The 20,447-nt window shown below is 44.6% G+C and overlaps 1 protein-coding gene and 1 long non-coding RNA gene across 3 annotated transcripts in view; one reads left to right on the forward strand and one right to left on the reverse strand.

Annotated features, from left to right (window-relative positions):
- Positions 1 to 19,443, forward strand: PKD2L1 (polycystin 2 like 1, transient receptor potential cation channel). The gene is made up of 15 exons (XM_057375160.1): positions 1 to 951; positions 4,718 to 4,831; positions 6,174 to 6,301; positions 7,455 to 7,711; positions 8,557 to 8,781; positions 9,119 to 9,347; positions 9,713 to 9,883; positions 10,583 to 10,764; positions 11,749 to 11,869; positions 12,432 to 12,530; positions 13,261 to 13,382; positions 13,686 to 13,803; positions 14,032 to 14,168; positions 14,937 to 15,084; positions 16,107 to 19,443. Exons 1-15 carry the CDS (start codon positions 657 to 659, stop codon positions 16,290 to 16,292), a joined length of 2,532 nt encoding a protein of 843 aa, XP_057231143.1. The 5' UTR covers positions 1 to 656; the 3' UTR covers positions 16,293 to 19,443.
- LOC130578803 (uncharacterized) overlaps positions 1,733 to 20,447 on the reverse strand; it is a 25,865-nt gene continuing 7,150 nt past the window's right edge. Inside the window, exons 2-5 of one of the 2 annotated variants that reach the window (XR_008965920.1) lie at positions 14,847 to 16,151; positions 13,184 to 13,326; positions 5,571 to 6,073; positions 1,733 to 2,313 (exon numbers count right to left, since the gene is read on the reverse strand). This is a non-coding gene — a long non-coding RNA (uncharacterized LOC130578803). Of the gene's footprint in view, positions 2,314 to 5,570; positions 6,074 to 13,183; positions 13,789 to 14,846; positions 16,152 to 20,447 lie in introns of both variants that reach the window. The other variant, XR_008965919.1, reaches the window with a different exon arrangement.

Consider the following 20,447-nt stretch of genomic DNA (forward strand, 5'->3'; position numbering starts at 1 on the left):
AGGCTTGCCTCAGGCCTGGCAGGAGTGCAGAGCTTGTGGAAATACTGTGAAAGCAGAAGATTGCAGCCCCTGGTTTCCACAATGACCGCTACATTTACTCCCGTGTTTCACCCCGGTTTTTACAAKGAGCTAAGGAAGAGGATGCTGCGCACCCGCCCGGTTGGCGCTGCCGCTGCCGGGAGCTTCTGCTCTCTGGCCGGTCACTGAAACTGCAGGAGGGCTCCAGCCCCGAGCAAAGGCTCCGTCCGGCCCCTCTCCCCGCCGCTCCCGGCCGGAGCTTCCCCTGGAACTGACCGGGMTGCAGCAGCYACTGCCCATCCTCAGCAGCCGGCTCCTTACAGCCTCCTCTTCTCCCGGCGGCATCAAGAGCTGTTATTGCTGCTAAGCAACAGAGAAGGATTCCTGGACTTGTCGGTGTTCCCAAGGCTACTGGGATAATAGGGTGACGGTGGCTCCTAACAAGGGGCAGTGCCCCCCCGATCGGTGTCACCAGCTGTGCTGATATAAAAGAGAGGATGCTCACTCTATGGGGAGCTGCTGGTGTGCCCTCTCCTGGCTGCTCAGGCAGACAAGCAGTTTGGCGTTATCTCTGTGATAACTTGTAATTCCAGCCTGGGCAGGCAATCCTCACAATTCCAGTTCAAAAGTGARTCGTCATGAATTTGTCTCACCTAAACAACAGAGTTGAGAGCCACTTCAAAGTAGCAGAGGTGCATGAACTGGAGACAGTGGGGAAGAAAGCTTGGGACAATCCTGCTTACAATGGCTCTCCCTCTACCTCTTTGAAAATTCAAACCATCTACAACCCCAAGTCTGTCCTGGAGAATCCCTACGAGAATTTTGAAGAGGTTGGGGATCCACTGCCCTACCAGGAAGAGCAGAGCAAAGCAGTGAATGGGAAGACAAGTCCTTTCCTCAAGTGCTGCTTCTACATCTTCAGAGGCATCCGAGGTAAATCTCATGTTAGAATGGACTTATTAACCCTCAGAGCAWTGGTATGGGAAGGAGGGGAGGAAGAGAAGGGATGCAGAAGGCAGAAACCGTACTGTTTGTGTAGCTCAGGGTTCAAGATGCAGTATCATTACTGCAGATGTCCTCATTCTGTGTGCCTTGCTGTAGCTCCATGGTCTGTCCTGTTACCTTTACTACAAGGTAAGAGGTTTAGTGGTGTGCTTATGGTCATGCAGTGAATCTGTTGGCAGAGCCTTAGGTGCTCTGAATCCACAGGAGCCATCACTGTGGTGGTGGGACTCTTCTGTCTTTGTATGCATTTTCTAGATAGAGTGGTACTGGCCCCTGTGTAAAGTAACATCACAACTGATAGACATAACTAGCAGAGAAAATCTAGCGCTGTCAGGACTGAAATGTAGGGGGTTACAGCAACATATCAAATACTGCTTTGCTTGAAGATAGCTGGAAGAAGGAGGTGCTGTATTCCAATTTAAAAGACAAAGGGGAATGAAATGTTATGTAGGCTTATTCAGAGGCAAACAAAACCCAGGGGCAAGATACGTGTCCTGTCAGGATGCAGTCCTGGGCAAAAGCATTGCTTCAACTTAGAGAAGATAGAAGATATATCTTCTTAGAGAAGATATAAAATCCTAGTATTTTAAAAACAGGGAAGACAAAGCAAAAAGAAATAAATTTTCTTGCCAATGTGCCTTTTTTCCCACTCACTTAGCAGGCAAAAGCCTTTCTCAGAGCTGTACCCTCTAACAGTACAAGTGGGTGAGTAACAGTATAGCTTGGTCCTGAATGGCACAGCCTCTATATGATCAATACTTTTGTCATTGTCACTGCAGTCTAACATTACTAATTCACATAGAATTCAGAGCAGAGGCTTTAGAGATCTCTCCTGGGCGCAAGGAGCAGTGCTGAGTGGGYTTGGTAGGTAATTACAGATTACTCATAGGCAGTGTAAGGTTTATTCTGAAGTGCTTTCTTCTAGGCAATTTTGTAGGCTTAAAATAGAAAAAAAAAACATATCCATTCTTTAACACCAAATTTCCATTTGTGAGCTGCCAGAGTTGARCTTGGAGCATGCAAATAAGATAACYGTCAGGACACTRCAGCATTCTCTTCTTCTAACTGTTGAAGTAGTGAAGGGTGGTAAATAAGGCTGGAGGAAACACCAAAGCTGGGAATCCAAAGGCCTCTGAGCCTCACAGAAGTGGGGACATTTTCTTTGAAGAATCTGCCTCCTTCCTTTGCATCTTTACTTGYTGCTCATCATTTTTCACTGCTTCTCCATTGTTGGCGCTCCCCCTTTCCTTTCCATTTAATCACCTTGGTGTAGCACATGGAAAATAGAAGCTGTAAATATAAGTCAGTTAGACAATGCCAGTTTGAGGGGTTGTTTTGTTTTTTTTTTTTGCTTAAAAACCGTTTCCTGGCAATACATGTCCATAGCTCTTGGAGGCTAGTAGTAATAGTTGGATTATTAAATTTTTTTCTTGTCCTCATCAGCTACTGTGCAGGCTTAGCAGTGAGTAGCTGCTGTTCCTAGTGCCCGGCACAGGACCATTCCTCTCTAAATGGTGTCCAAGCAACTCTGTGTCCTGGTTCCTGCGACCTCAGCTGTTTCATGGCCAGCCTGTGGACAGACTTTGCTGGGTATCTGGGTGCATGGTGGTTGATGAAGGGTATCCACCTTCCCACTGCCTTTGGAAGAAAATCTCCCGCTGCACCCTAGTCACTCACCTGGGTCACAAGTCTGCTCTAAAAGCACACCCAGAAGATAATGTAGGTGTTKCCAGTAATTCTTRTCAGTCACTCATTACTATCAGGAAKTGAGACTTATAAACTAATTGCATTTGTACCTATTTTCTAGATTCTGTTAATTTTTCTTTGCTCAGCCGTGTGAGTGTTGGATGCTTATTCAAGGTGTCACAAGGAAAACTGGATGTCTTTAGCCTTAAGTCCTTCTACTCCAAATGTCATGTGCAAGACAGCTGCATTCCCAAGGGGATAGTGGTGCCAAAGGAGACACAGAAGGGGACATACTTCGTGTATGAGGTGACAGATTTCCCTGGCATGCTTCCTAAAGACATAGCTGAAAATAAACCTCAGCTTATATAGTATTACAACTACTGGATGCAGTCTGAAAGGGTGGTAGAGCAGGGACCTCATTGTCCTCCAGGGACCATTTTGGGCAAGTCTCTGAACCAAGTTCTCAAGGATATTTGAGTGTCCTTGAATTTACATGCTCCTGAGTACACTTCTGTWCTCAAAGAAGGTCTGCGCCTTTGCTCCAAACATAGGAGTGGTAGGGGTTCCCTGCTCTTGAAAAAAAAAACCAAAACAAACCAGTTAAAAGATAGTGATGTAGTCATATATAAGGATGAAGGTGGTAATTTAAAAGTGGCCTGTTTCCCCTCGTTTTTCTCCACTGGGAGATTCTTGTGGATCACCTGATACTGTCTCCTCCACAGGAGTTAGTCCAGACCTTCTCCAGGCTGTCATTTCTGTTGCTGGTCTGGATTGTCCAGAACAGGCTTCTGTTTATCTGCCCAGGAAGTGAAGGCAGACACTGCAACAGTCACTATGGTAGCTGATGGTGCTAAAAGCTCCCTAGTCTGTTGAGATGCCAAAGAGCTATCAAAATGACAGGATAAATGCACACAGACCCCCAGAACACTTGCTTGCTCCAGAGTAAAAAGAAATTTGTCATCTGCCAGAGATGACTTTAAACATGGGGCCTTTGATCAGCTTTGATCCTGGTTTGCAGGAAGATGCCTGTTGCATCCTGCTGGGGATAGGAATCAGGGCTGAACTCTGTAGGAGCTGCAGAAAGCAGCAAAACTGTGGGTATTATTGACATGGCTTTCATCACTAGGCTTTCAGTTGAAAGTTCTTATGCCTTTCAACTTCAGGAGCATTCCAGAAATCACAACAGAAAAGCCATTACAAAAAGAACAAACAAATGCACTAATGGAATCGGSTGGTTCATCAAACACAAAATATCAAGGCTCCTTTTAAAGGAAGTGTTTCTCTGTTATTGACAGCCCTTGTGAYATTCAATGAGTTGTGTGAAGGAAGAGGCTCATTAGCTGGTGTAAAGGAATAACTGTATTGGATTCAGCTAAGCTCCATTGTCAGATGTCCTGAAGATAATTTGGCTCTAAATGTTAGGCTGAAAATATTGAGTTGGGTTATTTGATTAAGTCTTATGGCCAACAAGAAAACTGCAAGAGTTTTTAGGTGAGCAAGAGACAAATACTTGGGGCCTAATGGTTCAATATACACTGAAAGGAGTAATAGCTGTAAAGCCAACACCAGATGCAGTTCTGCTATGGAAAACCTCTCAGAMGGTCAGCTCTTAGCACATGGGTGATTGAGATGAAATACTATGGTTTCAAGAGCATTTGTGACAAAGACTGAATTACTGCAAAGAGTAAGCTGAAGAACAGTCAGGAAAAGCTCAGGCCATAATGAATTCAAACAGAAAACTAACCAGTGATTTAGCAAAATAAAAAGCCAATATATTTCAGTGTTGGTCAGCCCCAAATCTTTTATTCATGCTGGAGTGGYTCTTCTTAGGGGTATGTAGCACATTTTTATGGCTCAAGTTTTGAAATGAAAAGTGGCTTGGCCTTAAAAAGTGACAAAACTTCAACTCCCAGCAGCGTTCTTTTGGAACAGGATTACAGCTCCTCACTCCTCAAGGTCCTTGAGAATGGCCATCAAAACTCTACAGTCTCTTCTTTATACCCAACAGGTCTGTGGGGGACTACACTGACTGAGAACACGGCTGAGAACAGGGAGCTTTACGTGAAGACCACCCTGCGAGAGCTGCTGGTCTATGTTATGTTCTTGGTGGACATCTGTCTATGTAAGTAGCTGTCRTATTTCACAGGAATCATTTTTGTGTGCAGCATGAGGGGAATAATGTGAGATTTTATAATTAGCCTTCCTTGCTCTGCTCTAAGTGTCACATTTATTGTATGGACCCTCACAGCAGCAAACAGTTGTGTCATTAACCTACACAACAGCTGCTGTTGTGTAAGCAACGGAGAAGTAAAATTGCTGACCAATGCTAACTGATGTTGGTTAGGCTTGAGCAGTATTTTCTGATTCACATTATCAGTTTTAGCCACTGACTCCATAGTCCTGGGACAATCTGCCCAGGGTCTGTTCTCAGCTCACAGCAAATGCTTAAGGCCTGTAGAGCAGCTCTAGAAACTTCCTRGGATCAAAGACACGCATTCAGGGAGATTTTCCCCTCTGACACTGGATGGCTGGCTGAGGTGATAAGGCCGATGACAGCTCACCCTGTTGTCCTTGGGTGAATGTAACGTGTCCCTGTACTGAATGCTAACGCTGGTGGACTTTGTGTGGGAAGGACAATGGCTCTTTGGTTTTGGGAAGGTTTGTTTGTTATCACAAATGAGCACCTGTGGCCTGGGACAGKGAAGAGAATTATATTTCATGGACCCCATGGCAGGAGAGATGGACAGACAATACCACCCTGAGTTACTATCAGACCAGCCCTGGGAGACAGAGCCTCAGTTGCTCTCCCTAAAGAATTCAACCACACGCACAGACGTACATGCTGTCACACACTGACTCACCCAGGAGCTGTTGGGGGGATTTGTCTTCAATATCAGGTGCTTTATTTTCCTGGTGTCCTTTCAAGAGTAGGACATGCTCTTTGTGATCACCATGTTGGATATCCTTCTGAAGGAAGGAGTACTGAAGAGGTGAAACAACATGTTTGTGGATGTTAGAGCCTGTTTCTCTTGGGGTTTCTTGGTAGATGAAAACTTACCTGGAGCTTTTCACTTGGGAAAATAGGGTGGTCTCTGTGYCTTCATATCTTCACAGCAGAAATTCAAAATATGTATCCTCAGCTTTATTCTGAGAAATACAATTTCCTTCAGAAATTTTGTCCGAGAACTAAAGCTTTTACCGAAGATGTTAAATTGTATCATCCAATGGTCCTCTCTCACTGCTTAACTCTTCTAGTTGGTCATTCTGAGGGTTTAAACTCTGGAAAGGGCAGCAGATAAGTTTGCAAATCCCTAAGAAAGTAGAGAGTCCTAAGATTTCTTCTCCTATGCCTTGTTCATCTTACCTGTGAAAATGCAAGGTACATAGAAAGTAAATATATAAATACATTTATATCAGGCTCTAATATTCAAGTATAAGGAAGGACCCTCCTCTTGTTCTCTTAGTGACATATGGAATGACAAGTTCCAATGCCTATTACTACACCAAAGTGATGTCTGAGCTCTTCCTGCAGACCTCTACAGATGGCCGTGTCTCCTTCCAGTCCATTGGCAGCATGGCTGACTTCTGGGTGGTGAGTACAGATCTGGCTGGGCATGGGGAACCCTCTCAGCTCAACTGGGATATTCAGTTCCCTCTGAAGCACTATCTAGTGATTTCAGTGAGGCATTTTGCTGCCACAAGATTTTGMCAGCTACTGGCAATAGCTACAATAACACTTGCATGCAAAATCTTCACTGATTTAAAGTATTATTTATCTCTGAGCCCTGTTTCCAGAATACAGGCTAGCTAAGTKCTGTGTGTGCCCAGAAGAGTCCATTTCCCAGTAACTTGCCAGCTGAACAGGCAGGACATAACAAAATAATTATGGTGAAATGAGCATCAGCTCATTGCACAGRTTGGAAGTACTGTCCCAGTGAAGCCAAGGGATTTACTTGAGGGTTCCTTGTGCTACAAGTGGCTTTGAATCCTACAGTTCAATATTTTCAAGCTGGTGTCTTAGTAATAGCCTATGTCTGTTTTCATGGCAATTTGGGAACCGCAAAATTAACCTGCCTGTAATTCATGCCTGGGCTTGTCTAATCTTAGATTTTTTTTTGTGAAGAAGCTGGATTAAAATTTGCAGTGACTTTTATCAAAGAGAACAAAGAAGGGGAAAAATGTCTAGAGTCTAACTTGTTTCTCTCAAAGAACGGGTGAAGGAATAATRAGAGCCACAATGAAGGCCACTGAGTTATTGCAACCACTTATCTGTGACAGCCAGAAATTATTTGTCAATTAGATTTGTCTTTTTCTATCGTATTAGAAGAGTCCAGCAARCAATGGCACTATTGTTTCTCCCCCACTGTTTCCAGGACAGTGGCACACGCACTTTTCATCATTCACAACCGGTGCCAAGGCAATTGCTTGAGACTTGTGCTGACTGAAGTGGAAGAGACAAAGAGACTTGTAGGGCTCCTGTCTCTTCATTAGTCATAGAAGATGCAGCAAAGACATTACAGACCAGTGAGAAAACAGTGATGACCCTGCTGCCCAGCATYCCTCCTCTACCACCAGCTCTGGTCTTTCCCCTCCTTAATAAACATAYAACACAAACTCCTACTACTTCCCACCTTGGGGAGTGGAGAGGGGTGGGTCAGGTCTTACTATCTCAGTCCCAGAGAATTAAGGGAATTGCTCTGATGTGTGAGCTCTGAAGGGGCTGCTCTCCCCTCCCTCCCTTGCAGTATGCACAAGGTCCCCTGCTGGATAACCTTTACTGGACAAAGTGGTACAACAACGAGTCCCTGGCAGCGCACAGCACCCACTCGTACATCTACTACGAGAACCTGYTGCTGGGTGTCCCACGTGTGAGACAGCTGAAGGTGAAGAACAACTCCTGTGTGGTCCACGATGACTTCAAGGAGGAGATYTCAGGCTGCTATGATGTATACTCCRAAGACAAGGAGGAAAGGGTCTCCTTTGGGCTCATCAATGGAACGGCGTAAGTACATCTAACACAAAATTAGTCTCTTCTAGTTAAAGAAGAACTGCTGAGCTGCAGGGTGTCGGGAGTGAGTTTCTCACRTAATGCTGGAATTCCCCTTGCACTCAGAGGCAGCAAGTCCTTTTTGTCTATCAATAATGTTGAGTCTTYCTTTGCAGAGAAGCATAACAGAATGAGTGGCATGACAGAATGAGTTTTCACGTTGGAAAGCCATGAAAAATCCAGTGGAAAATAAGGAAGAAATTGTTGCCTATTTTTAAGAGAGTAAGGATAAAGACCTTTAGGACTAGATGCATCAAATGGCAAGCTGGCATTCAGCTGGCAAGTTACTATTTGCTTCCTCTGGGATTTCAGAAGCCAGAGAAAAGGGAGTTCATCCCTTTCATCTCGGCAACATATTTCTCTATAATGTGAGGTAGCTGTAGTTTAATAACTCTGTTCACTGCATGAGTCTTGATCCACAAATGAGAAGCTATTCTTCATTAGGAAATATGAGTACAAGAGCATTCTAAGCAGATAGTTGTGTGTGATGTGGTAGAAGGCAATAGAGTAGATCCTGAGAGTAACCTCCATGAAAACAAGACTGATAGAGCCAACAAACCTCAGAATTTTCCCTCTATAGTATTGTAAATCATGTTGTGTCTCTGCTGGGAAGCACTAAACCAGAAAAATAAAAATAATAGAGAAATTRTGTAGGGTCAGATCTGGAATAGGAATTAAGTAGCAATTTTTAATTAAAAGCTGCTYTGCCCTGTGAAGACAACAATCTTATTTCTCCTGGATACAAAGCCACGTCCAAACCTGAACAAGTGAAGCCTTTGTTTGTGGCTTGTCTCTTGCAGGTGGAGGTACCATTATGAGGAGGAGTTGGGTGGTTCATCTCACTGGGGAAGACTGACCAGTTACAGTGGGGGAGGATACTACATAGACCTCAAGATGACCAGAGAAGAGAGTGCTGAAGCCCTGCAAATCTTGAAGGAGAAACTGTGGCTGGATCGGGGAACACGAGTTGTCTTCATTGATTTCTCTGTGTATAATGCCAATATCAATTTGTTCTGTGTTCTGAGGTAAGCTGAGTCTCAACAACAATTCTTCAACCTCTTGCATCTTCTTCAATGCCATTGTTTATTAAAAGGCAGATATTTTATTATGGTCTGCCAGTGGGTCGGGTCTGTAGAAATTGTATGGATTACTGAGAAGTCTTGGTCTTCCTGAAATAACCAGTCACACTTCTCATCACCTTTCACCCTTTCCTATCACAGGCAGTGAAGCAGCAGAGATATGGCTGCATTCACGCATGCACAACTCTTCCATTCGTGGTCTGGTGCTCAAGTTTGATGCCTGTCAAAATTATCCCTGAGCCTCCATCCCCTAGTTTGTAATTGTTTCCTTGTCCCCTTCAAGGTTAGTGGTTGAGTTTCCGGCCACTGGTGGTGCCATTCCCTCCTGGCAAATCCGGACAGTGAAGCTGATACGATACGTCAGCACATGGGACTTCTTCATTGTTGCCTGTGAAATTGTGTTCTGTGTCTTTATCTTCTACTATGTGGTGGAAGAGGCTTTGGAGCTCCGTATCCACAAGCTGCAGTACTTCACCAGCATCTGGAACATCCTGGATGTGGTTGTCATTCTGGTAAGGATCCTTGCGCACTTTTTCGGGAGAGCAATGACGGGTATAAGCACCAAAATAAATGAAAGAATGTGGAAATTAGTCTGGATAAGACAACTGGCAGGTTTTGCTCTAATACTAACATGAACAGCAGAGTAAATGGACACACGCTCTTGTGTCTGGAAGAACTGCYATGASAAAATTCTTCSTTTAGAGATACCCAAGAGTCKGTGAAGTCAGGCAGTTCTGCACATMGAGAYYRTRTTTCCACAGCTTTCCACTAGACTGCAGCTCTGAAGTGGGATACCRATGAATTCTGAGACATTTTAGTTCCCATGGAAAGCATAGGTACCGTGGTCACTGAGGACTGTTCCTTGTCTTCTTTGCAGCTCTCCATTGTYGCTATTGGGTTTCACATCTTCCGCACCACTGAGGTGAACAGGCTGCTGGGAGAGTTGCTGAAACACCCCRACACCTACGCAGACTTTGAGTTCCTGGCATTCTGGCAGACACAGTACAACAACATGAATGCAGTCAACTTATTCTTTGCCTGGATCAAGGTATTGTAGGGGGTCTGGGGCATGCTAGGTCTCCAGTCACACCTCTTCCTCTAGATAGCTTGGGGAGTGTCTCTTCCATCTCTCTGAGTAAATGAGTGTAACAGCTATAAAATAGAGGMTTTTCCTCAAAGTCATATGCTCTGTTTTCCCGTAAATCTGGGAAATTTTCAGCCTGCATTCTGAGGCCAGTTATTTGTAGACAACAGTCAGGGAGATGAGCTCAGACACTGTGGTGTAAGTGGCTTTAGAAAATGCTGAGTACTATGTAACTTTGTCCATTCTCTACTATTTTAGTATTCTGGAGGTTAATCTTTCAAACCATGTTTTCCTTTCATGATGGTCACTCAAGAGCTGGAAATTACTCATCTGCTGGCATTTTTGCATTTCAACTAAAGCATCTTGGTATGGTGGAAAGCCACCAAGGGACTCCTCCTTAAGACGTTTGTCCTTCTTGCAGTCCCTGTTCATATCTTCCTTCGACAGAGGGAACAAAGTCATACATTCATGAGCCCARAGGAAGATGGTGGCACACCTGGGACAAATATCCTGAAGACTAAGCCACCATTCCCTAGCCCAACTTTCTCCTCAGTACTTTGGTACTATAATGAACCTTTTTGTCTTAGTAAGCATGTGCATACACGAGAGACTGACCTAGCTGATGGTTTGGCCTAACTTTGTCTCCWTTCTCCCATCCTGCAGATATTCAAGTACATTAGCTTTAACAAAACAATGACCCAGCTCTCCTCCACACTGGCACGTTGTGCCAAGGACATCCTGGGCTTTGCCATTATGTTCTTCATTGTCTTCTTTGCCTATGCCCAGCTGGGTTACCTCCTTTTTGGGACACAAGTGGAAAACTTCAGTACCTTTGTTAAATGCATGTAAGTGTATAAGTTAGTACCATGTTTCCATAGTTWTATCAAAATAATTTTAACTGCTTTCGATTCTTCCCCCCAGTTACAAACCTCAATATCAATSAGACACCTGTTGTATCTCATTGTAATAAAGCCACAATTAATAAGTTGCTCACTTCYGTGACCTCTTCATGGATAAAATAACACAATGAGAAAACTGAGGGCTACAGGCAGATTTCTGTTTGTCTGGTGTTTGTCGGTAAGGACGTGAGATAYGGGGGTATTGGTAAGGATATCTGTTTCTAGAGGAGTCCCACAGATAATGATCAACATATCTGAGATGAAGGATGACCAGTGGGTGGATGTGCACACACAGAAGGGAATGCTGGAGAACTGAGTTAAAATCCAGTYTCAGATAATCCTGCAGTCCATGGGCCTGCTCAAGCCATGTGTGATGTTAATGGAGGTATCTGCTACAGCAATGATTTCCAGCTTGTGTTCCACAGACCTCTGGGCTTCCAGGTCCTGCCTTTGAGGGGTCTACAAGAGACAACTGAGATAAGGAAGCTCAGGATCAATAGACTYAAATTTTCTTCATTATCGGGGCTAYGAACTGCAAAAGGTTGAAGAGCACCTTCTAACATCTCCTCCAGAGTCTCACAAACTCTCTTGCAAGAGRTGGCTTTGTCGAGTCAAATGCCTTTAATAAGGGAAAATTCAGATTATTTAGTTCTGGGATTTGACTCCTATTGATACCAAAACACATTTTGGACAACCTGAATTTGTGTGGAAACCATGTTTTATTTTCCTCTTGCTCTAAGCAGATTAGCTCACTTCAGTCCTGAAATACTATGGATACATTTAACTTGCCACTYTTGGGTGAATTAGACCCTGCTCTAGTTTGTGCCTGTGCCCATGAGGGCTCCAGGCAGGTTCAGGTTCAGAACTATTTGAGGATGTTGGATAAATGCATGTCCCTTTRTACGACCCTGTGTTCTTTCTTTCCCCCAGTTTCACCCAGTTTCGGATCATTCTCGGTGATTTTGACTACAATTCMATTGACAATGCCAACAGGGTCCTTGGGCCTATTTACTTTGTCACCTATGTGTTCTTCGTTTTCTTTGTGCTCCTGGTAAGCAACCAACTCCTCCTTGTCCCTGCATTGAGAGCAATGTTTGAGAGACCCCTCCTGACAATCCCTGGGGCAGGTGCAGTGCAAATGCTTRGGAAGGAATTTCTTGCAGTGCAAATAGACCTCAGTAGGCCAAGAGTGTGATTCTACAACTGGAGGTTTGATTATTAGGGTGATTAAGGGCCATGTTCACATCTGTTAAGGTGAGGACTGAAGCTGAGGGGTTTCCTGGGCAATGARTGCAGAGGGATGCTCACAATAACCAGGTTAAACACCCAGTATCAGGAGTCCAAATGTAACCTAAGATTTTGCAAGAGAAGCTATTAAAGGTGGTATTTGAGGTGGGAACAGATGTCCTTTCAGCCACTGCTTTAACTGCAAAAACTTCGGAAAACACGGTGTGGCTGAAGTGGGCCTTCTCATCACCCTCTTAAATTCCCCCAAGAGATACCCCATGGGCAAACTGAGTCCTGCACATCTGAGCCTGGTTCTTGCTGCTTCAGCTGCTGGAGCGGGCAAGATGTCTCATGCATATTCATCTCACTTCTTTCCCTTTTTCTAGAACATGTTTCTGGCCATCATCAAYGACACCTACTCAGAAGTCAAGGAGGAGCTTTCGAGCCAGAAGGATGAGCTGCAGCTCTCTGACATCTTGAAGCAGGTGATGAATAGTGAAAGCTGTGCTATTTTCTAGCTAAATCATAAAATGTTGTTTTGAAGTCTCTGACCTAAGTGGAATTTATTAGAGAGAAAGTGGCTGCCAGCTCCAGATTCCATTTCTTTGTGCACAAGAGCCACAGCTCCTTTCTGAGATAAATCAAACTCCCAGACCCTTTGGCAATGAGATGAAAAAGCAGTTGTTGGGGGTTCCTGTTACTTGATGTAGTGTTTCTGAGAGACTTTTCTCCTGAGGGTGGTCTCTAGACAGAGCTCTTTGATTCTGTTATAGAACATACTTCGATCAATAATGTTGCAAGTCCTACTTTACGAGGCAGAACCTATTAGAGTGGCACAAATCTGTCAGGTTACATCTGGCCTTCCCATGAGAAAATTCCAGAGAAGTTCCTGGAAGTTCACAATTCTGCTGTGGGACCAATATTCTGCAAAGAATAGTATTTGAGGCATTATCTTAAAACAGCTGATGTGTTGGGAAATCAGATAAAGGAAGAATTGGGATAAGAAAAGCAGAGGGTTAGCATGTTGGTGTCACTTTGGAGGTGTGATTCTAGTTTAGAGATGAGGCTCATAGAGCAGCATTTTATTTTTGTTTATGGAAAGCTTAAAACCTCCTGGTGTTACATAGCACATGCTCACCTGTGTTGCATTGCCCTCTCTGCTCTGCTTTTCACCCTTCTATGTGCACGGTTCTGTGTCTGTATCTTTGGTAACAGAGTTATAACCGGACACTCATGAGGCTGAAGCTGAAGAAGGAGCAAATTTCTGATGTTCAGAAAGCCCTGCAGAATGGAACAAAACAACTAGACTTTGAGGACTTCAAGAACAGCTTGAAGGAGTGAGTGAGTCAGTTTGAGGGATGCCCACTGTCCTTTCTCTTAGCAACATGGGTAATTTAAATTTTCTGCTTTTCAAGACAAGGAGAGCAGTTAGCTCAGACCTGGGCAACTTAAGACTAAAAAATCTTTCCTCAAATGTTTAATCTCCTGTTCTAAATASGTTTGCGTTACTGTCTCCTGCCCATTTGGGGTGTTTACATTTGTCACTAGCAGGAGGAAATAATATACTGATTTCAAAATTCTCACTCTGTTAGAACTTAACAGTGCAATTTTTTGAGCTTTCTCTTTTTAATCTTTTGCAGACTGGGCCATGCAGACCATGAGATCACAGCAGCTTTCTCCAGATTTGACAAAGATGGCAACCTYATCCTTGATGAAGAGGAGCAACAGCAGATGAAGCATGACCTAGAGGCAAAAAGGGTAAAAAAAATGGGCAAGGGAAAAAATCTTCTGTCTGATAGAGATCACTTCAAAGTGGCCTCAGGAATCTTTGGGTTTATGGTATAAACTAAGCAGGCAACTAAAATGCAGCTCCAACTCTGCCTGGATACAGCTGATTATATTGCTGCCTGTGAAGCTCTGTGTTATTCACAGTAAATCTGACACAGAGCCAGTACCTGCATTTGCAGGAGTTCCTTTGTTTTCCAGGTTGCTCTGAATACAGAAATTGAAAATTTGGGGAAATCCTATGGTGACAAKAACCTGGATGAGAATCTGACCTACGTGGAAGCAAGGAATAACCACACCAATAAGGCCAYCTGGGTCTCCAAAGAAGAGTTCCAAGAGTATGTTTGTGCTGTCAGTAGTTTAACCCCCTGCTAATGAGGGGTCTGATTTCCTGCTGYTGCCTTCCCTTATGTATCTCTTTACAGTGGTGCTGAGCAGTTTCAGTAAGATCTTGTCCCTTTTATCTCACACATGTGTAAATAACCAGGTCAGGAGATAAGTTGGACAGTTCTAGTAATGTTCTTTGCTTGTTCCTATAAAAGATTCAGTTAAGAAATGTTGCTTTCTGCCTCTTGAATAACCTCTGCAGCTGTCATCTGGCCACAGGCAAAATGCTGCCATGTTTCAGTTCAGAAGGTGGCCCAGATAACTGGGCCAGGGAAAGCTGATACCTTTACAGAAGGTCCTGTAGCAATAAATATCYTTGATTTATAGCCTAGTTGGCCTTTATCCTCCAAGTCCAGGAATAACACTTGGTTATTTAATCCACAGGAGGAGCACAGGATAAATACAGCACAGAGAATCAGGAGATCCTGATTCTGCTGCTGGGAAACACTGAGCAAACCACATGGGGCAGGTGCAATATTTAATAATGGAATTATACTGTGTCTGGACTGTGATCCAAAGTGGCTGGGATCCATCCTAAGCAGAAGCAGTGATTACAGATGGAAACRCAGTGTAGTAGGGAGTTATGTCGTCAGTGGGTATGAGTCAGAGATCTGATGGGGAGCACTCACCTCTATTTGAGGTCTCTGGGAGATGTCTGCTGCAAATCCTACTATTCATCACAAAGAAAAGCTTTCAAATGCTCTTCRTGTCTCCCTCAGCCTCCTTCATCGTGTGCTGCAGCTGGAACAGTCCACAAACAGCATTGGCTCCAAGAYTGATGCAGTGGTGAACAAGCTTGATGTGCCAGAAAGAAAAGAGCTGAAGAGGAAGGATCTGCTGGGCGAACCACTGGATGATGTTAGCAAGGTTGGAAACCTCCACCATGCATTTGAACCAGCTTCAGATCGGGTGCCCAGCCCTGCTGGGTGMAAGGGCCTGGTATCATCTTTGTTTTTCCAATCTCCAGTGACATAAGACAAAAAGGCTTGGGCAGGGTCAGCATTTTGTATGATCAAACCTTTTCTGTTCAAGCAAAATGACACAAAACATCTTGCTTTCATGTCCCCTCAGTTAACCATGGTACCTTTAAACACACCTTCTGGCTTCTTTGAGGCCAMCCTCAATCCTGTGGCAGTGCATCAAATTTGCCTGTCTTCAGTTGCTTTGTGACTSTTCATCCTCAGACATTAAAAAAAAGATCAAACTGTCCTTCCAGCAAGAGCAGCTCATGGCTGTCATGGAYTGTGATCTTAACATCTTGCTTGTGGATTGATTATCACACATGTGGTGGAAGGTTGTCAGCTTGTGAGATGCTTGTAGCATCTCACTGYACAATTGTGACTTTTGCCGAAGTCTGCCCATATTGAGTCAATCAGTGCATTTTGGGTCTTCAGCATTAAAGCCAAATGCAGCAAGGCATGTGGGAGCCATGTCATTACTTCATGGTTTTGTGGCTTCAATAATGAGAACAGCCAAACAGCATGAAGTGACATAGYCGAGTCCGAAAGAAGCCTCCCTTTTGCAGAGTAGTCTTGTGATCCTGTCCCATCTGAAAAAGTGTTTTGGGAGCTCCTGCTTCTCATGTGAGCATGGCCAAAATCTTTTGCAAGTGTTTGCTTGCACATTTGCTTTGCCACAGCATTTCTGTGAAGGTGCTWGTAAAGGATGAATCTCTCCTGAAGATTCATCTGAAGCTTTAATGTGCATTCATCAGTGTATTGTAGCTAAAAGTGTACTGGATCTTTAATAGACAGGCAGGCTTGTTCTGATTTCTGAAGGAATGTGGGAAGATATCTTAGTATCATGCACATCTTGCCTCTCTCCTGAGTGTTGCTAGACTTCTTGGTAGCTTGCTGACATTGCAGGTCACCCTTTCTTCTTGTTCACAGGAGGAAGCCAGTCAGGAAGAGCTGCACCCCCRGAGCCTAGACCAGCTGGGGAATGAAGAAGCAGAAAGTTGGGGGATGGAAAACGTACAGAGAAACAACCTGAGTGGCAACTCTTCCCAAAATGGGGTCTATCACATCTCGCCCAAGTYGAGTGTGCTGGGGTCTCGAGTGCCCAAGAATCTCTAGCCACAGTCTGACGTGTGCTTCTACACCACTGCTCAACAGCCCAGTGCTCCCAGTGTGGCTGCCATGGTACAAAGTCACTGCCAGTTGTTCCCCCACCATTAGGATAATCCAGACAGCTGGGCACAGACACCACTGTTGCCAGGAACTGTTCATGTGAAAAATCAGGGATGCTCTTCTCCAGTGTAATGATGTATAATGTCACAGAGCTGGAACTTCTGCCCTCCTTCACCTTCTTCCCTGCCCCCATATCTCAGGAAGAGGTGAAATTTGGAACTAGGTGATGTACTAGATTTYTGCCTCTGAACAGGCTGGCACATCTTTTGTCTAGCCTTCCCCAAAAAATAGGGACCCCAGAACACTTGTGTCCAGAGTGGCATATTGCAAATTGTTCCCAACACACCATGGTCTGCAGGAAGAGGATGTGGCTGTGGWGTAAAAAAAGCAGAACATAATCACTAGTGTGAAATGGAAAGAAGAAATGTGGTTGTTTCTACCTGCTTAGAGCCAGTTTTGTTTGTTGTAGTTTGTTTCCAGATTACTTTGGTAACCCTCTCTGTACCTCAGATTCAGGTGTTGAGGAAAGAGGTTACTAGTGCTTAACTTTGTGTAACTACAATGGGAGTTGACTGCCAGCAGAGTTGGGAGAAGGTCTGAGATATTCTAAAATGAGAATCAGTTGGTACTGGTGGAGTCCTAGACCTGAGTGTTAGGGAACAAACTTCTTGTTATATAAACCATATATTATATGGTTTCTAACTCAGCTGTTGACACTAAGAAATCTGTCTTTTTTTTTTCCACATTCCTTAAATTGCATCTCAAGGTTCTTGCACCTGGCAAACTAGCACCCTATTTTTGAAGTTTAACGCTTCTWTTTTTTTTGTCAAGGAAACAATTTGCAGTTGTGGGTGCTGACAGCAAAACACTTMTTTTCCAAGCATTTTTTTCTTTCCTTGTTATTGGTGCAGACTATTACTGCTATCACAGGGCCACTGTAAATATATTTCAGATATCTTAATCACTGATACTTCACAATAGTTAACCCCAAATAGGCTCTTGGGTGAAATGTGAGCTGCTAACAGCTCTCATTAGTGCTACACTGTTTYGTGTGCAGCATAGTGATAGGTTTAGTGAGGACCTTGTGCAGGGGCATCTTGTATTGCCACCTTTTTTAAAATGGATGTGTCACTGCATTCAGGGGAAAGCCTCTCTGGCAATGTCTGAAGGACCTCAGGATGAGCCCTGTCCTCAGATGGCCCAGGTTTCAGGGCCGTCACAGCCATAAGATATTCTTGGTAAACTGAAGTGCAGGGTCGTTCAACTACAAGGGCCCAGCAGGAGCTGTGAGAAGCAGCTTGTTGTCCAGCTCACAGGGAGTTTAGATTTCAGGTAGGAGCTGTGGCGGCAGGAACTGCAGGGTCTCATGACTCACTTCCCATCTTCAGCTGGTCCTGCTGTTGGGGACAAGACTTATCTGTGAGATATTGCCACAGTTCTTGACTMCCAGTTCCACTGAATTCAGAATTGAGCAAAACCTCTTACCTTCATCTTTTTTTCTAGCTGAAAACAGAACAATAGTRTTGCTCATTTCCTCCTCCTCTCTGCATTGAAGCCATTATCTTATTCAGCAGAAAAAAGCCTATGACAGGAGAGCTTCCTGAAATAGGAATGTTTTTTTCCTCCAAATTTTAATTAAACAGAGAATTCATATGCTAAATTGTAATTGAACAGAGGAGCTATGTGCTCTGTAATGGGCTCAAAGAGTGCACAGAGCCCTTTGTAGTTAACTCATCAGGTTTTCTGTGTGTTGAAAGGCACAGAGAAAGGTTCTTAAATTAATTTGTAAGACTTTATTTTAGATCCTGGCTCAAGAGCAGACTATGAGTACCAAGGCATAATTGCATAGTAAAAAAAAAAAAAATTGCTGTTCTTTTAAAGTCTCTGAAAAAGTGTCTGCCTTTTCCATGGACTCAAATTACTGGATGAGGTTCTGAGTCTGTATTCCTGCACAGATATCAAATGCTTGGGATGCTGATCTGTGAAGAACTAAGTCTGGCACCACAGGAGAAATCCCAGCAGCAACTGTCTGCTTCAGATTGTTGAGCGTGTTGTAGTACTCAGTGTAAGGTATGCTGCTGAAGCTGAGCTCTTAACCTAGCAATAACTGCTGTGAGGGTAACAGGATCCTGAAATCAGGTTCTGCCAAGAAAATTAAGGTAAAACTTATTATCTATAAAGCTTGGCTTTATAAAACCTCAGATTTCTCACAAGGGATAGTGTTGTTCAGCTGCTGTGCTCAACAGGGAAGGTGACTCAGGACCTCCCTTTTTGCGTTGCCCAGTGTTTCTGTTCCTCTCCTGAGCTGTGCCAGACCCCAAGACCGGCCCCACAAATACCCRCCCACTGAAGCAGGGATGCTGCAGCCACAGCAGCACACTGCAAGAGCCCTGCCTGTCACTACACACCAGAGGATAACCTTCACCCCTCTGCCCCTTTCTGCACAGGGACCCCCATCAGCGTCAGGGAAGGCAGGTGAAGTGCACAAGTGTGACAGCTGAAGTCAGACCCACGGGGCAGTGACCAAGAACCTCAGAAACCAACTCCAGGCACTGGGGCTGCTCTTCAGGGCAGCAGGAGGGACAAAATGGTGWTGTTCATGTGCAGTGTTTGTTCGTGCCTGAAACTTGGGAAGGCGGTTTTCCCCTGCAAAGGGAGAGCATGGGAGTGTCCACAGGGCCATTGCAGCTGCAAGAGATGTCTGCTATGTCTGCCTCTTGCTCTGCCTGTCTCTGGTAAGGACACTCTAGCCCAGCTTGCCGGGGCTCTCCCTTTCTCTCTGGCAAGAACAGCCTGTCAGCCTCCCCTGCCCTGGATTTGGGGGACAGCAGCCAGCCAGCCATGCTGAGGAGCCCTAAACCAGCTCTGGCTGGGATCAGGCAGGAACTGCAGGCTGTAGTGTCTCCCAGGTCAGCTCCTTTCCCCCTTCCCAGCAGAAAGACCCCTTCTTTCACCCTGTGCTGTGATTTTAGTAGTGCTAGTCCTTCTCGGTGAAAAACAACTTCTGTTTACTGGCATGTGCCTGTGTCTGCATTAATCTCTTTTTCTTGTACATCTCCGTGCAACTGTGCCTTRTCTGTTCTGTGTCCATGCTGTCATGTGTATTATGTGTTTGAGAGTCGGGCAAGGAAAATAGTTGTCCACAGCATTTGCTTTTGTGTAATTGTCGACTGCATTTTTAAGCTGGTTGAGAACATAAATGCACCAAACRGGAAGTTCATACAGCTTCCCAAATATATCTTGTCAGGCCTCCCACCAGGAGCTGATATTATTTAGATGATATATGTCTGACGGGGAAAGTAAAGTATTTTTTCCTCAAAAAAAGGCGCATGGCTGTGTGTTTTGTTTCAATATGCAGAAGGTAGCCTTCCAAACTTCCCAGCTGTGGCTTGAGCTGGTTAAAATCTTTGGGAGGAGGTTTGGGAAAGGATAAAGTGCTCTGAAGAGATATCAGCAGTTATCACCGTTATTTGTGTTGGCAGTGGCAGTGGATAAGGTCTGAGGCTGCTCAGGTGGGTGCCGTGTGCTCTCCTGGCCTGGTGCCAAGGGGGGAAGGAAGAAGTGTCCCAGCCATGATTTCAAAGTACAGGAGAGGCAGAGACAGATTCATGGAGGTGTGCAGGGAAGGGCATGGCAGCGATGTCAGAGAGGAGGCTCAGGCACCCGGAGTGAGCAGCCCCAACCAGCCACAGCCACGAGAAAGGAAAGCCCCTGGCAGTGTCCCTTTGCTGTGCCCCTCCAAGAACATGATGTCATTGTCTTAACAAGAGCAAGCATGACTTTTCATGTTTAAAAGGAGCACAAAAATCCCCAGACCACCCACAAATACAGCCAAGCTCCTAGTTACCTCAGCCTGTTTACGATTACCAGTAGGTGTCAGTCAGCGCTACTCAGAACCCTTTGCATCTACAGCYCCTTCTCTTCCGTTTTTAAAGGGCACAGAAACAAATCTCTCATTTCTTTTACTGAGAGAAACTGAGATATAGAAAAATTCCTTTCGTGGTAGCAGAGAAAAGACAGAAGCAGAATCCATGGTTTCCAACAGACATGTTACGATACTAGACCCTCGGCTGGAGTATTGTTTCAAGCTTTAGCTGTCTC

This window comes from Malurus melanocephalus, unplaced genomic scaffold, assembly GCF_030028575.1.
Source record: "Malurus melanocephalus ecotype Western Australia unplaced genomic scaffold, MMel_1.1 scaffold_240, whole genome shotgun sequence".
NCBI classification, from domain to species: domain Eukaryota; kingdom Metazoa; phylum Chordata; class Aves; order Passeriformes; family Maluridae; genus Malurus; species Malurus melanocephalus.